General features: G+C 39.3%; 1 protein-coding gene across 1 annotated transcript; it reads left to right on the top strand.

Annotated features, from left to right (window-relative positions):
- The first annotated feature begins 111 nt into the window (after nt 1–111).
- On the top strand, nt 112–16179 carry CSTF1 (cleavage stimulation factor subunit 1). Its single transcript, XM_063297028.1, has 8 exons — nt 112–301; nt 1184–1308; nt 2708–2923; nt 4709–4904; nt 9497–9774; nt 11270–11467; nt 12164–12554; nt 15515–16179. Exons 2-8 carry the CDS (start codon nt 1189–1191, stop codon nt 15772–15774), a joined length of 1659 nt encoding a protein of 552 aa, XP_063153098.1. The 5' UTR covers nt 112–301; nt 1184–1188; the 3' UTR covers nt 15775–16179.

Raw genomic sequence — 16179 nt, 5'->3', positions numbered from 1 at the left:
GTACGAGTCTGTCATCTCGCCGCCGGGAGCGTTCGGCCTCACTTTTCCTTTGCGCAAATTGCGTAGCTCCTGAAGCAACGGCAGCCGGCTTCCAACGGTGGCGCGGCTGTGGCAGCAGTCAGGCCGGGACTGAGGGAGCCTGTAGGGTGGTTGCCTTCCCGCTCCCGGACGCACTGTTAGACGAAAGTCCCTGGCATAAAGTTTGAGTGAGGCAGCTCCTTTACATGAGTGGACACCCTTGAGGGCTGCTGCGGGTGACACATCAGCCATTGACCCAGGCATGGACCCTTGATTAGGACAGGTTGGATGTGTGTGATGGATCGATATCATTAGTCGGGTGCAGACCTTCAATTATGGGCAGGAAATAAGCAGCTTCGCCTTATTCCTTACTGCTCAGTAAAAGTGGACTGCCTTTGGGCATAAGGAGGGCCAAACCAAGCCATGGGTTAATTAGGCCAGGCATGGCTATTGCTGAAGGTCCATTTTGGAATTTCCCACCAGGTTTGCAATTGTCTGGGGCCGTTGTGCTCCTATGGACAATGTGTGATCTCCACAAGGTGCAGCAGGAGTAAAGGCAGAGGGGCGCAGTATGGCACTGTATATATAACACACTGCAATTTTTAAAAGGATGCTCTTGGTTTTCCTGCATTTCACAGTCCCAATGTGTTTTTCCTCTATATGACTCAGCAGGGCAATACAAAGAGGCAGTTGGCTTAGAGACTGTAAGTTTGTGCTTTGCCACTAATTTTTAAGGCCAGCCCTACAGGTTACAGAATAAGGGTATGCATGAAGAAGAATTTTCCCTGTTTATTTGAACTGTAATATACAATGGGATTGTATCATTTCTGAGCCAAGCAAGAGACCCTTTGCTGCCAAGGGACTTTCCTTCCAACAGCAAAAAGTGTGGGGGGGGGAAATTGAACCACATTGGATTTTCCAAAATAACTGCTGCCTGTATGGTAGATATTGCCATTGCTTTATCATATCAAGTTAGCAGTTCTTCACTGTTCTCCAGAACAAACAACTGCTGAAAGAGATACTCATGGACTTAAAAAAAAAGATTCTCCTGTCTTTGTGCTTTGTAAAAGCAACATACTGGAAATGTAGACTGATTGCTTTTTATGAGGATAGTGAGGAGCAGATTTCAGAAGTGTGAATATTGTGTGATATATTATTCTCTCAGAAAGAATGTCAAGTCGTCGTATCACTCCGCCATGTGACAGGCGGCAGCTTCCATGGGGCATGAGTGGCGTGGGCTCACCCACCGGTGAACTGCGGCCAATGCGATTACCATTTCTTGAAGCTGACGTGAGTAGCGCTGTTCTTTTGGATTTGGGTAATTGGGCATGCTGAAGTGTAAACACCATAAATATCAAACCAAAGGCTCATGTAATCCAGTAATGTTTTTTTTTGCAGAACCCCCTGAAAACCTTTAAGCAGGTCATATTTATAATAGGATCCTCTCCTTTTTCTCAGTAAATGATACTGAAGAGTGTGCTGTTTAATAGAGGCCACATTCTATAGCCACCATGAATAATCGCCTAACACATGCCCATCCCTGAAATTTTCTAAGGTTGCAAACCTCTGGAGTGACCTGCTTGAATTTACCAATATTTCAACTAAATATATAGAGAATTGGGATTCACAGCTATAGCTAACTTTTCATTTTTCTCCCAAATTTGAACTGAACTGATTGGATTTTACATCTGAGTAAGAATTCCTAGGAGGAGACTGGGACTTCCTTAAATAAGTCCCTTATTTAAGCGGATGCAACCTACTCCTCACCCTTTAAGCTTCATTGCATATTATAGATATTACATAGAATCACAGTATTTCATAAAGTACAGTAAGCCCCAAGCTGGTGCCAATTGGATGTATTGGACAGAAAATTCCCAGCATTCTGAATGGAAATAAAACCTCTAATATATACAATACAGACCATTGGCTTCAGGTCTTTACAGTGATATTTATTTAATTTATATAGCTGCCCAATTCAAGCAACATGACTCTGGTTTGTGGCATACAAAAATCACTAAGCAAAATATAGAACAGTGCATGCCATAACGTATTATTATTCCATTGTGATGGGTATCAAGCTTATATCCTGAATTAAGTATCTTGAATTGAAAAGGAAATAATTGTTTGACATAACCTTTTGCTAGGGATCAGGTAGTCCATGCAGGTAGCATGATTTTGAGATGAAATCCATCTCAAACCTTGACAATTTGGGCTCGTGGTGGTGCCAAAAGCTTTGAACCTGTGATTGTAATGGTTGATGTTGTGCAGACATGTGCCCTGATCTGAATCCTGGTAAAAATCATGGATCCAACTTTTTTTTTTCTTCATTTGGGTACTGCTCCTCAACATTTTATTAACAGGACTGCTATTTTTTCTGGCAAGTCTTGTGGGTCAAGCGGAAATTAAAGAGTGGGACGGGTTCTCCAGGATCGAGGGAGTGAAGCGGGAAACGCCAAGTTTCTGCCAGTTAAGCAGTTCTTCCGGGCCCAGGCGCCCTGCCAGAGCAAGGGGGGGGGCGTCATTTTCGAAGTCCTCGTTGCTGGCTCCTTTAGCCTCTCCTTCCGCCCCGGGCTCCGTCTCAGCTAAGACAATCAAGGTCTGCCTGGCTCGTTATTCCAAGCGTCAGAACAGGCGTAGAGCGTAGCAATCTCTGGCTCTCGCGGGATTGATTACCTTTCCCTTCCTCCAGCCGCGGCTTCAATCGATGTGCGGAGGCTCGATGCAGCAGCCTGTTCGACGGAGCGGTCCTCGGGCCAGACTGCTGCTGCCGCCGCCGCCGCCACAGCCGCCGCCGCCTCTGCCGCCGCCCGCCCCGCTCCACCTGCCCGCGCAGTCGGCCCTTGACGCTGTCGGGCCCACAGCAGCCGTTCTGAGCGGAGATCGATCGCGGACGAAAGACGGGCTAGTAAGTGTCGGATCCGGTAGTTCCCGCGTCAGCCATTCGTTTCTCCCACATGGCAGGCGGGAGGAGGTGGTGCCTTTCCTACGACGGATGAGCCTCTTGACCTATCCCCGTGGGTATAAAGCAGTCGCCCTGGGAAAAGGTGGAGCGCGATGGCCTCGAGAAGGAGTGGGAATATGTAGTTGGCTGCTACGACAATGGGAGATCTTGAAATAATAAGCATGAAAAAGATTTTGATTTAACAAAACTTCACTCCTACATAAAGTAAACTCCACCCACCCTTGCTGTATTTTACTGGATCAAATTCTCACCCTGTCTAGGCTAGGATTTAATTACCATACAGTTATTTGGAGGAGACCTACAAGTAGTTCATTGAGAGCAGTGCCCTGCCTTTGTTGTGTGGATATCTGCAACTAGTATTCAGGCACCAGCACAGCACACTAAGCTTGACTAGTTCTAATCTTAATTTTCTGAAATAATTGAATTGCCCAGGTTCACAAAACTTCACACTGAATTATAAAGTAATGACAGTGGCTGGGTTTGCAGGGCACATCACACAACACACAGTCAGAAATTAACACCACTGTCTGGATTAGCATAACATAGTAACCCTCCAGAAAACTAACTAAGCTTACCATATTATGGTAACACAGTAACCAAACCACAAATTCAATAACTACAGTTTAGCCCAGGGTTTCTCAACCAGGGTTCCGTGGGACCCTAGGGTTTTGCAAGAGGTCACTAGGGGTTCCCTGGGAGATTACAATTTATTTAAAAAAAAATTTCAAATTTGCGCAACTTCACATTAAAGCAGTAAGTTTCATACTCTTATTTTTAGTTTAAGAACACTGTTAATGCATATATACAGGCCTACACATGGAAAGAATATAATAATTTTGTAACTTCTGGCCTGTATTTGAGCCTGAATGTGCAGGAGTCCCCCGAGGCATGAAAAATATTTCAAGGGTTCCTCCAGAGTCAAAAGGTTGAGAAAGGCTGGTTTAGCCTAACAAGTTGTAAACTGAGACAGTCTATCACTGAACCTTACATATAGCTGCTGTGGTTCTTTTGTTCAGTTGTTAGAATCTCTGTTTTAAAAAATGATTATCATTACATCTTGTAACAAAGAATTCTATAAATGTATTGCCTTGTTTTAGGCAATACTCAGTATTTCCTTCTTGCTGTTACATTAATTGTATGTTTTATAAATAGTTCCTTCTGTATTTTTGTTCTTTAGTCTATTTAATTTTCAAAGAGATTTTTAAATATTCTAAACCAGATCCAGCTGGATAATTTTTACTATCCCAATTCTTATTAATGTTACTTCCTTATATCCAGGCATCTTTTTCCTGCCACTGTACTCAATTTAAAAGGCTAAATAACAGTTTAATGTTAGACTTCAGTGCAAACAGCTTGCATACAAGATTGTCGGAAGGCCAATCTTCTTATGTATATCCAACTACTCTAGTTGGATCATCTAGGGAAGCCTGTCTTGTCTTCAGTATCTGATGTGTGAAAATAGAAAGAAAAAGGTTCTCTGTGGTTGCAGTCTAGACTTCTCTCTGGTTAAAAAACATCAGTCATTCTTACTCCTTTCTAACATTCTATCACTTAAATATTTTTTTAGACTTAATGATTTTTTTTGTCACCACGTTCATTTTTACTAGTAATTTATCATTCTGTGTGGGGATTTTCTTTCCTGAAAAACAGAAAAGTAGATAAATGTTTTCAACAATTTTTTAAAATGTAATTTTGTCATACATGTAAACAATTTTATTTTTGTTTTAGACACCTGGAAGGCAGCCCTTGCTTACAATGTATAGACCAAAAGTAAGCCTTAAAGACCGGCAACAACTTTACAAACTTATTATTAGTCAGCTGTTATATGATGGTTATATCAACATCGCTAATGGTCTGATAAATGAAGTAAAGCCACAGTCTGTCTGTGCACCCTCTGAGCAACTGTTGCATCTTATTAAACTAGGTAAGTTGAAACATCAATAAACAAAAATGAGATGTTAAGGTAATATCTAACAAACACTCTCTTCCAGCAACCTAAGAGACGGCTTTATACATGGACTTCCCCAGATGGACAACACCGAAACCAGATTGACTACATCCTTTGCAGCCAAAGGTGGCGGACATCTATACAGTCGGTAAAAACAAGACCTGGAGCTGACTGTAGTTCCGATCACGAACTTCTTCTTGCACAATTTAGGATCAGACTAAAGAGATTAGGGAAGACCCACAGATCAGCTAGATATGAGCTCACTAATATTCCTAAGGAATATGCAGTGGAGGTGAGGAATAGATTTAAGGGACTGGACTTAGTAGATAGGGTCCCAGAAGAACTATGGACAGAAGTCCGCAACATTGTTCAAGAGGGGGCAACAAAATACATCCCAAAGAAAGAGAAAACCAAGAAGGCAAAATGGCTGTCTGCTGAGACACTAGAAGTAGCCCAAGAAAGAAGGAAAGCAAAAGGCAACAGTGATAGGGGGAGATATGCCCAATTAAATGCAAAATTCCAGAGGTTAGCCAGAAGAGATAAGGAATTATTTTTAAACAAGCAATGCGCGGAAGTGGAAGAAGACAATAGAATAGAAAGGACAAGAGACCTCTTCCAGAAAATTAGAAACATCGGAGGTAAATTCCAGGCCAAAATTGGTATGATCAAAAACAAAGATGGCAAGGACCTAACAGAAGAAGAAGAGATCAAGAAAAGGTGGCAAGAATATACGGAAGACCTGTATAGGAAGGATAACAATATCGGGGATAGCTTTGACGGTGTGGTCAGTGAGCTAGAGCCAGACATCCTGAAGAGTGAGGTTGAATGGGCCTTAAGAAGCATTGCTAATAACAAGGCAGTAGGAGACAATGGCATCCCAGCTGAAGTGTTCAAAATCTTGCAAGAGGATGCTGTCAAAGTAATGCATGCTATATGCCAGCAAATTTGGAAAACACAAGAATGGCCATCAGATTGGAAAAAATCAACTTATATCCCCATACCAAAAAAGGGGAACACTAAAGAATGTTCAAACTATCGAACAGTGGCACTCATTTCACATGCCAGTAAGGTAATGCTCAAGATCCTGCAAGGTAGACTTCAGCAATTCATGGAGTGAGAATTGCCAGATGTACAAGCTGGGTTTAGAAAAGGCAGAGGAACTAGGGACCAAATTGCCAATATCCGCTGGATAATGGAAAAAGCCAGGGAGTTTCAGAAAAACATCTATTTCTGTTTTATTGACTATTCTAAAGCCTTTGACTGTGTGGACCATAACAAATTGTGGCAAGTTCTTAGGGGTATGGGGATACCAAGTCATCTTGTATGCCTCTTGAAGAATCTGTATAACGACCAAGTAGCAACAGTAAGAACAGACCACAGAACAACGGACTGGTTTAAGATTGGGAAAGGAGTACGGCAGGGCTGTATACTCTCACCCTACCTATTCAACTTGTATGCAGAACACATCATGCGACATGCTGGGCTTGAGGAATCCAAGGCTGGAGTTAAAATCACTGGAAGGAACATGAACAATCTCAGATATGCAGATGATACCACTTTGATGGCTGAAAGCGAAAGGGAACTGAGGAGCCTTATGATGAAGGTGAAAGTAGAAAGTGCAAAAGCTGGCTTGCAGCTAAACCTCAAAAAAACCAAGATTATGGCAACCAGCTTGATTGATAACTGGCAAATAGAGGGAGAAAATGTAGAAGCAGTGAAAGACTTTGTATTTCTAGGTGCAAAGATGACTGCAGATGCTGACTGCAGTCAGGAAATCAGAGGACGCTTAATCCTTGGGAGAAGAGCAATGACAAATCTCGATAAAATAGTTAAGAGCAGAGACATCACACTGACAACAAAGATCCGCATAGTTAAAGCAATGGTGTTCCCTGTAGTAACATATGGCTGCGAGAGCTGGACCATAAGGAAGGCTGAGCGAAGGAAGGTAGATGCTTTGGAACTGTGGTGTTGGAGGAAAATTCTGAGAGTGCCTTGGACTGCAAAAAGATCAAACCAGTCCATCCTCCAGGAAATAAAGCCAGACTGCTCACTTGAGGGAATGATATTGAAGGCAAAACTGAAGTACTTTGGCCACATAATGAGAAGACAGGACACCCTGGAGAAGATGCTGATGCTAGGGAGAGTGGAGGGCAAAAGGAAGAGGGGCCGACCAAGGGCAAGGTGGATGGATGATATTCTAGAGGTGACGGACTCGTCCCTGGGGGAGCTGGGGGTGTTGACGACTGACAGGAAGCTCTGGCGTGGGCTGGTCCATGAAGTCACGAAAAGTCGGAAGCGACTAAATGAACAACAACAAGGTAATATCGTTTTATGTGATATTTGATTATGGTTATCTCCACATTGAAAGCCATTGTTTTAACATGATCTCTCCCACATATCATTAATTAAATATTATGGCTGTGCAGAGATCCAGAGTCAAAGGGCAAAATGTAATTTGGCTGCAGATGACAGCTATTACAAGTCCAGGAAAAGATGCAGCTGCTATATGTATATACTCTGAATCATATCTTGTCCTGTGATTCCAGATCTCTGCACAGCTGGCTTGCTTATTTGATTGATTGATTGGGCCACTCATCTCATGTGATTCTGAGCAGCTTACAATAAAATAGATAAAACACAAACAATTTAAAAAAACCCAGCAGCCAGAAATTATAGAACGATTACCATTAACTTAGCCAGGAGATGGGCTCCATTACACACCCAGGGCCCAAGGCTCAGGCATAGAACCACGTCTTTGGTTCGGTCTTCTAAAATAATGTTGAGCAATATATTAGCCAATTGTCCCAGATCAAATAAATAAATAAATAAATAAAATGTTCAAGTATGTCTGCTATCATTTTATTTATTAGAATTATATCCCACCTTTATCTTGTACAACTCCAGGGAGTGTGTGCAATGCTCTCATCTCCGATTTTGCTTACAACAGCAGACTCAGAGGTGGGTTGGGCTGAGAGAGAGTGACTGTTCCAAAGTCACCCAGCTGGGTTTCACACCTAAAAGTGCACTAGAACTCATAGTCTCCCCGTTTCTAGTCCAGCATCTTAACCATTACACTGAACTGGGTCCCCTGTATCAAACCAAACTATCATATTCCATAAAGGCACTCATAAGACATTAATGATCCTCTTGATACTCTAATGATAAATATACATACTATGGTGATTTCCATTGAAGCATTCAGTGCCTTCATTTATATTGTAAAACTTGTTCCGGTTTTACTAGACTGCACTGTTAGTGCTTATTAATAGTAGGAGCCTTACTAGTACACAAGTAAGTTCTCTCTATATATACTGTGTGTGTGTGTGTGTATTGTAAAAACAGTTGAGTAATGCTGTAATTCTAATGGACTTTTAGAGCTTTTTCTGAGGATGTTTCTAGCCTTCTGACTATAAATGGTGGCCCAATCTGCTGTAATGTCAAACTATACATTGGTGTTACTATAAGGGACTCTCCTTACCTTCCTTTTTCCTACTGTTTTGCATATTGTCAGGCTTTCTCTTTTACTGATTTCAAATTTTGATTTGCATGGAAATAAATGATATACTATGATTTACACAAGAGAGGGAAGCAAGTAATTGGTCTGTGGGAAGGAAAGGAAAGAGCATACAAGGCAAGTTTTGCTGATACATTCTAAAGCAAGACGGCGTTATATTTGAATCAAATCAATGCTAGAAGACATACCAGTTTTATTTGATAAGTATTCTCTATTTAGCATATCTATAGATATTAAAATTGTATGCATTAACTTTCCATTTTATAACTTTTTACTTAGACTTTATAAACTGCCAACTACTAAAATCTCTTAGTAGTTCAAAATAAGATAAAACACAATTAAAACTATTCGTCATTTTAACAGAAATCAGTTGAACGGTAACTAAACACAGATATTAGTCAGTATAGTATACCCTTTTCTGCATATAAGTACCACTGAACTCAGTGGGACAGACTTCTGAATAGCTGTGCATGTGATTGTACTTATTATGTGGCACTGTTACCAGAAATAAAATAGAGTTGGAGATGGTCATTTAAGGCATCAAGTCCATCGCCTGACTGGTGGCTGCCCAGCCCTTCTTGAACATCCAGTGCAAAGAAATGCAGCACCGCCTTAGAAGGTGGTTCTATTCAGTGATCCTATTGGCAAACTGCTCTGTTTGGAAGTTTTCCCTAATATAGTGTGCAGTCAAAATCTGTGTGTGTGTGTGTGTGTGTTTGTAACTTAGCTTATTTCATGATTGGAATAAGAAAGAACAAATGTATTCCTTTTTTATGTGACATCCTTTTAGCAATGCCACATCCACCCTGCTTTTGTTTTTTTGAAGACTCAATACATCCTTACAGGACTTAGTGGTAGTTCCTGATCATCCTTATTACTTTTTTCTAAGTTATGCAGAATAGAATTGAATTGTTGCTTCCTGTGATTTGGAATCTATACTTATTTTTGATGCACCCAAAAATTGCATTTGCCTCTTGTGCAGCAACACGGTACATTACTGAATCATACTCAGTTTGTATTTGAACAATAAGGTTTGGTGTATTCTCTCTTCCAGGAATGGAAAATGATGATAGTGCAGTTCAGTATGCAATTGGACGCTCTGATACAGTAGCTCCTGGAACAGGAATTGACTTGGAGTTCGATGCAGATGTACAGACTATGTCCCCAGAAGCATCTGAATATGAGACATGTTATGTCACATCTCACAAAGGACCATGTCGTGTAGCTACATATAGCAGAGATGGGCAGTTAATTGCTACAGGATCAGCAGATGCGTCAATAAAAATACTTGATACCGAGAGAATGTTGGCAAAAAGTGCTATGCCTATTGAGGTAAATATTGAAATAGTATGAATCCATGGGTGAATATATTGTTGCTTCAGCTATTTTTGATCATCTGCTGCTCTCATAAAGCGATACTGAATGCTACATGGAAGGACTGTCTCGACAACCTTCAGGTTCTAGCCATTTAGTCAATTAAAAATACATATTTTCCCCAGATTTCTAGGAAAATACATAAATTTGTAGAAGAAACTGTTGCAGAAGGTACAAATAACTGCAGACATAGTTGTGGATGGCCTTTGGAGATTAACTTTTGCTGGGGACTTGGGAAGGATAGAGTTCACCTCTGCTGCTCTCTTCCTGAATTTTTGTAATTTTTTGTAATGTCTAAACTGAGCTTCCCGCTCTTATTTTTCCCTATCCATTCCCCTGTTCCTTTCACATTATCTCCATCCAATTTTGTTCTGCCCACTTTCCCTTTCTATACCAGTACAGTATTCCCAGTACAGCTATCCTTACCCTCGCTCAGTCTCCATCCTGTGTTTTGTTTCGTTTCTCTGCCTTGCTTTATGTATGCATTTATGTGTATACATGTGAATCAGAGCATTTTCTATGTAAGAGAGAAAATAGATATATGCCGATAGGGGTGGGGTATGTTCCAGTTGGAGTTGGCAAGGTGGGGAAGCTTACAAGTATTTTAAGTGTTCATAATTTTTCCCATCTATTCTTCCCTTTGGGGGTGGGAATACCATATTAATTCAGGATAATCTTTTCCATTAAATGTTATATAGACACTGTGGCACAGCTGCAGATACCCTTTGAGCACATGAAGTATCTGAACCCATTCTAAGCTCAGGTCTAGTTTGAGGGGAAAAATGACTTTGATCATCTTGATAGATGATCTTTATCAAGATTGTTATGACTGGGGCGTGACCGTATTGTTTTTCCTTATCACAGAGTGTCTTTTGATTTCGTTGTCCAAGATAACTTTCTGGGCTAGCTTAATGGTATTAAAGTAGGAGGCACTGTGTTGCAGTGTTTCCTTTCTTACTGTAGAATTGGTCTTGAACGGTGACTCTGAGATTGGCAGTTGTGTTGTGGGATGCACAGGGAATTTCCAAAAAAAATAATTTATTTAGGAAAAAAATCCGTTTGTGTTATTGAAATGCATTCTAGATGAAGTATGTTTCTGAATATGTGAAATGATCGTATTTTATATTATTTACTGTATAAGCCATTTGTACATTTGTAGGTGGGCTGTCAAGATTTTGAAAAAGTGCTCACATGGCCGCAATCTGCCATGTAAGGGTTTGAATGTATCCTAATCTATTTCAGTTTCTTTTCCCATAAAATGGATCTGTATTAGCCTACTTTAAATAATTGTTAGGCTCTGTATGAGAGAGCATTAACAGTTGTGAAAAGGTGCTGATCCATTGTGTTGTTTGTGGTGTAACTCTCTACAAAGGAAATTATGGTGTATTTACTTGTATTTTATTTAATATATTTAAAAGACTATGTTTAAATACTATATTTCTAATTTTTTCAGGTTATGATGAATGAAACAGCTCAGCAGAACATGGAGAACCATCCCGTTATTAGGACTCTTTACGATCATGTGGATGAGGTGACATGTTTAGCTTTTCATCCAACTGAACAAATCCTTGCATCTGGATCAAGAGACTACACACTTAAATTATTTGACTACTCAAAACCATCTGCCAAGAGAGCTTTCAAATATATTCAGGTTAGTTTCTCTAATCATACATTTCTAAGAAATAAATATCTCCATAAGAAATTCAGAAAAGATTTGAAAGCCTTGCTGATGTTACTGAATATTTACCTAATCAGTAACTTTTAGATATAAAGACATAAATCATACTTGATGATGTAGCTATTCAAACCACTTTTTAGTTCTAAAACTATGGGGCAAATTAAGCATGATAACAGGTTCTGCTTCTCTTCCTGTATTGTTTATTTTAGTTTTTGTTTTTTAATTGTAAAACAACATTAGAAATTAGTGAGTGCAGAACAATGAGGCAAAGGGTCTGTTAACCTTTTTCTGTCTAACTTTTTTCTACTTAAATCTCATCAGTACCATCCCAAGCTGCTTGGTGGGAAAATGTCTTTTTTCTATAATCAGTGTCCTTTTCTTTAAAACTTTATAATTTTTTTAAAATAATAGTTTACCAGTCATGCATTTTTAGGGAGAAAATAGGATTCTCTTCCCCCCCTTTTTTTTTCCAAATCTCTATCAGACGTGTGTGTTCTTCTACACTCTCTCTTGTATCCTGTCTGACTTACTCAGATAGCAGTGTCCTTCTGTGGAGATGAATTCATTCTATATTTGATACCTCTACTAGCATAGCGGTTGTTATTTAGATGTGTTACAGTTATAGGATAGTGCCCTCTAATGTTAATTGTTTGATTTCCAATTAAACAGGAAGCAGAAATGCTGCGCTCTATATCTTTCCACCCTTCTGGAGATTTCATACTTGTTGGGACACAGCATCCTACCCTGCGGCTATATGACGTTAATACTTTCCAGTGCTTTGTATCTTGCAATCCTCAAGATCAACATACAGATGCTATATGCTCAGTTAATTACAATGCAAGTGCTAACATGTATGTAACAGGCAGCAAAGATGGATGCATCAAATTATGGGATGGCGTTTCAAATCGCTGTATCACTACTTTTGAGAAGGCACATGATGGTGCTGAAGTCTGTTCTGCCATTTTCTCTAAGAACTCCAAGTACATTCTTTCAAGTGGAAAGGATTCTGTGGCTAAACTATGGGAGATATCAACAGGAAGGACATTAGTCAAATATACAGGTGGGTGAAAACTAATCTGAACAATATAATCTATTTTTCTTTGTTTGGCTTTTGCAGTGATTCCGTAGGTAGTTGTGTCAAGCTAAGTATCTTTAATATTTATTTTTCCCGTGAATTTTAGCAGTGCACAGTACAAAACTGTTGTTAGGTAAACACAATTTTTCACTTAGCCAATAAGTGTAAAATCAGGTTTCTTTGTGAACGTGGAACATTTTGTTTTAGCTCAGCAGAAAAAATTCAGTGGTGGACTGAATGATATAAAGGCTGTAAAAAGTATTTTAAAAATAACTTCAGACATTTTCTGTTCTGTAATTTCATGACTTAATACTGTTTTAATATATACTGTATAAGTACAATAATTTATTAAGTAAAATTATAACATCTCCTGAGATCTAGGAGAAATTCAGAGTATAATCTACAAACCTGTCAGGAGCATACTATGTACTTTTGAATTGCTCTTCCTTAGATAGCAAATGATTTTTAAGACAGATTCCTGGGTAGGTTCATGCATTAACTCATGCCTTTCAAGTAATACTTGGTATTAAAATAATGTTGCTTCTTCATAGGGTTTACCCTGAAATGCAGCACAAATTGTAAGCTTGGCATTTCTCTGCTCAGTGCTTTTTTTCCCTTCAACTTGAATGTGAAATATTTGTAAAGCTCCTAAAAGAATAATCAGAAATCATTTAAACCGATCCATCTTCTGAGGTTATCTTACCGTTTTCAAATTTTAGTTTATAGTACATCAAGCCAGCAGGGTGCAGCCAAGACTGGCATGCTGAAATTGTTGGGTGTTACTAAGCTTCCTTAACAAACAAAATTAGAGAACCTTCTTTACTATGCAAGCTGTAATTGGAACAGATCCAGACAAGCCAGCTGCCTCACCCACCATACATAGCAAACACCATACCACCCCCATTCTAAATCCACTCTCACTGGGACTAAACTGGGCCTAGGGCCACCCTCTTAATACTAGTACAGATTGGCATGAATTGAGAGGAAACTGCTCCCCCCCGCCCCAGGAAATTATTCTTAGGCATTAGTAATTAGAACATAATATATCTAATACATTATAATCTAAAAATATATAGGTTCCTAATATAGTTGTTGTTATTTAGATTTATAAGGCCATATACGTGATAAATGACTCTTACATGCAACATAGTGTTCTTTAAATTCTGGGAGGCATATTTTGGCTCTTTTAGTTCTCTGGAATATTGAAGGTTGTCAAGAGAAATTTGAGGACTGATGCCATACTCCATTATAATGAAATTGAACACACATTTCACCGAGTAAACTGATAACTATATCTACCTTGTGTGCTGTCTCTCCATTTTTCCTGACTGCAGTTCATTTACAGGCTAATCCTGGTCTTAGCCCTAGTTCAGTTAAATAACTCTTATTGAATTAAATATGACTTACATATAAGTGTTGATAAGATTTCATGTTAGTTGACTGTTTCACTGATATTAAATAGTGGATTTATTGAACATTTATTTATTAAATTATTGTATTAAGAATCCTGTGGAAAAATTAAAGCAGCATAGTCTACAGATATGGTGCTAGTATTTTTGTATATGTCTTACAACACAGTACATTTGGACAATGTATACTGCTCTCTCTTTCCCATCTCATATTATATATATTCATGGATTTCACAGTTTCTTGTACAGAGAGTAATCCAGACTTTTTTCTTTTTTTCTTTTTTAAAAAAGAGAACAGTTCTAGATGAAAGACTGGCATATTGTCTTCTCTTAATAACACTAATTTCCCTAATGAGAACAAAAAGACCAGAACACATCCTCTTCAGCAGCCAACACCTAGATAAGCAGGGATTAACACCAGACAAATAATCAAGCAGAAGACAATACCCAACCAAGGAACTGAGAGCCAGTTTGGTGTGGTGACTAAGGCATCAGGTTAGAAACCGGGAGACCATGAGTTCTAGTCCCCTCCCTTAGGCACAAAGCCAGCTGGGTCACCTTGGGCCAGTCACTTTCTCTCAGCCCTAAGAAGCAGGCAAGGGCAAACCACTTCTGAAAAACCTTGCCAAGAAAACTGCAGGGACTTGTCCAGGTGGTGTCTGAGAATCAGACGCAATTGAATGGATTAAAAAAAAATCAAGGAACTACCAAGGAGAAAAGCACACCGCCAACACTGGCAGGGCAGGCTACGGTATATAAACAGGGAGCAAACCCCACACTCACCCGCACTGATGATGTTACCTAGTCGGGTAATGAAACATCTGCAGGGAAACAGCCAAGCCCAGAGAGCACCAAGGACTCCGCTCTTTTGGAAAAGCCACAGTGAATATGATATCTTCTACCCTGGTACTACTTTCTTCTTTTGGGGGTTAAGCTATACCTCCAATGGCTCAGTCTCATCCTGCTCTTGAAATAGCAGCTGACCTGAAATTATAGTAGTTCTCCATAGTTTATGGCAAATGTTCATAGTAGACAGAGGAGACTTACATTCTTTTGCACTCGGGAGAAGCTTTGAAAGATAAATTAATCTTGACTGCTGTTGTCTTTATGGATATATCCAGGTAGTTTTCTTGGCAGCAATAGATAAGTGGTTTACCATTGCTTTCTCGGATGACTGTGTCAACTCTCCAGTCTGGCCTACAGCCTTAGTATTTCCTGGAGGCCTGACCCTGTTTAGCTTCTGGGTTCAGAGATGGTCATGTGAGAAATTAAGGCCTATTCCCAAGTACTGTGAATTTGGAGAAGCATATACACCAAAGAATATGAACTAGTCTGTACTTCAGTAAACACTGAGGATTTTCTTTTCTGTTAATATTCTTACTGACATTACTAATGAATATTTTGTTGCCCATAATAGGAGATTTGACATTTTTATTGTTGGGTTTTAATACTTAACAATATCAGATCCACCTGGCAAAGGATGGAATATGTTAATATCATATAATTAATTGTATACATATGCTGTTAAACCTGCAGGAGCTGGCCTGAGTGGACGCCAAGTTCATAGGACACAGGCTGTTTTTAATCACACAGAAGACTATGTGCTACTTCCAGATGAAAGGACCATTAGCCTTTGCTGCTGGGATTCACGAACAGCAGAGCGAAGAAATCTTCTTTCCTTGGGCCATAATAGCATAGTTCGCTGTATTGTCCATTCTCCTACAAATCCTGGGTTTATGACTTGCAGTGATGACTATAGAGCTCGATTTTGGTACCGAAGGTCAACTACAGATTAAAACTGCAATTCTGAAATACGTGCCCAAATTTTATTCCATTTTCTTTTACAAATAAGTCTGTTTTTATTACGATTAATTTAAGAAGTTTGAAACTGAATCATCTGTAGGAAAAAAACAAGCCTACCTTAATGGTATTTTTAAAGTTGTGGTCATATATTAAAAAAAACCTGAAGCTTAATTTTTCTTTCTTAAGTGTACAAGTATGCCCATTTTTACTACTTAAAGTTGGTCTTTTGTTTTTGTGCTTTTAACAAAATGTTTAATATTCTTGATTTCCTTTGATATACAAGTAATTGCCTAGTTCTGACTTGTAATTTTGTACCATGCTTTAATGCTTTGTTAATTATTATTTAGACAATTTACACCTGGTAGCCTACAGTTCTCTTATTAAAATTGATTCTTACA

Source organism: Candoia aspera, chromosome 3 (assembly GCF_035149785.1).
Source record: "Candoia aspera isolate rCanAsp1 chromosome 3, rCanAsp1.hap2, whole genome shotgun sequence".
NCBI lineage: Eukaryota > Metazoa > Chordata > Lepidosauria > Squamata > Boidae > Candoia > Candoia aspera.
Note: the sequence above shows the minus strand (reverse complement) of the source record. Positions and strands in the feature narration are given on the sequence as shown.

What these genes read in the sequence shown, in the direction of transcription:
- CSTF1 (XM_063297028.1), top strand. Translation starts at nt 1,189, where the DNA reads ATGTCAAGTCGTCGTATCACTCCGCCATGTGACAGGCGGCAGCTTCCA. An exon ending in GTTGCATCTTATTAAACTAG is followed by an intron (nt 4,905 to 9,496) that starts GTAAGTTGAAAC and finishes TCTCTCTTCCAG; the next exon opens with GAATGGAAAATGATGATAGT. An exon ending in AAAGTGCTATGCCTATTGAG is followed by an intron (nt 9,775 to 11,269) that starts GTAAATATTGAA and finishes TAATTTTTTCAG; the next exon opens with GTTATGATGAATGAAACAGC.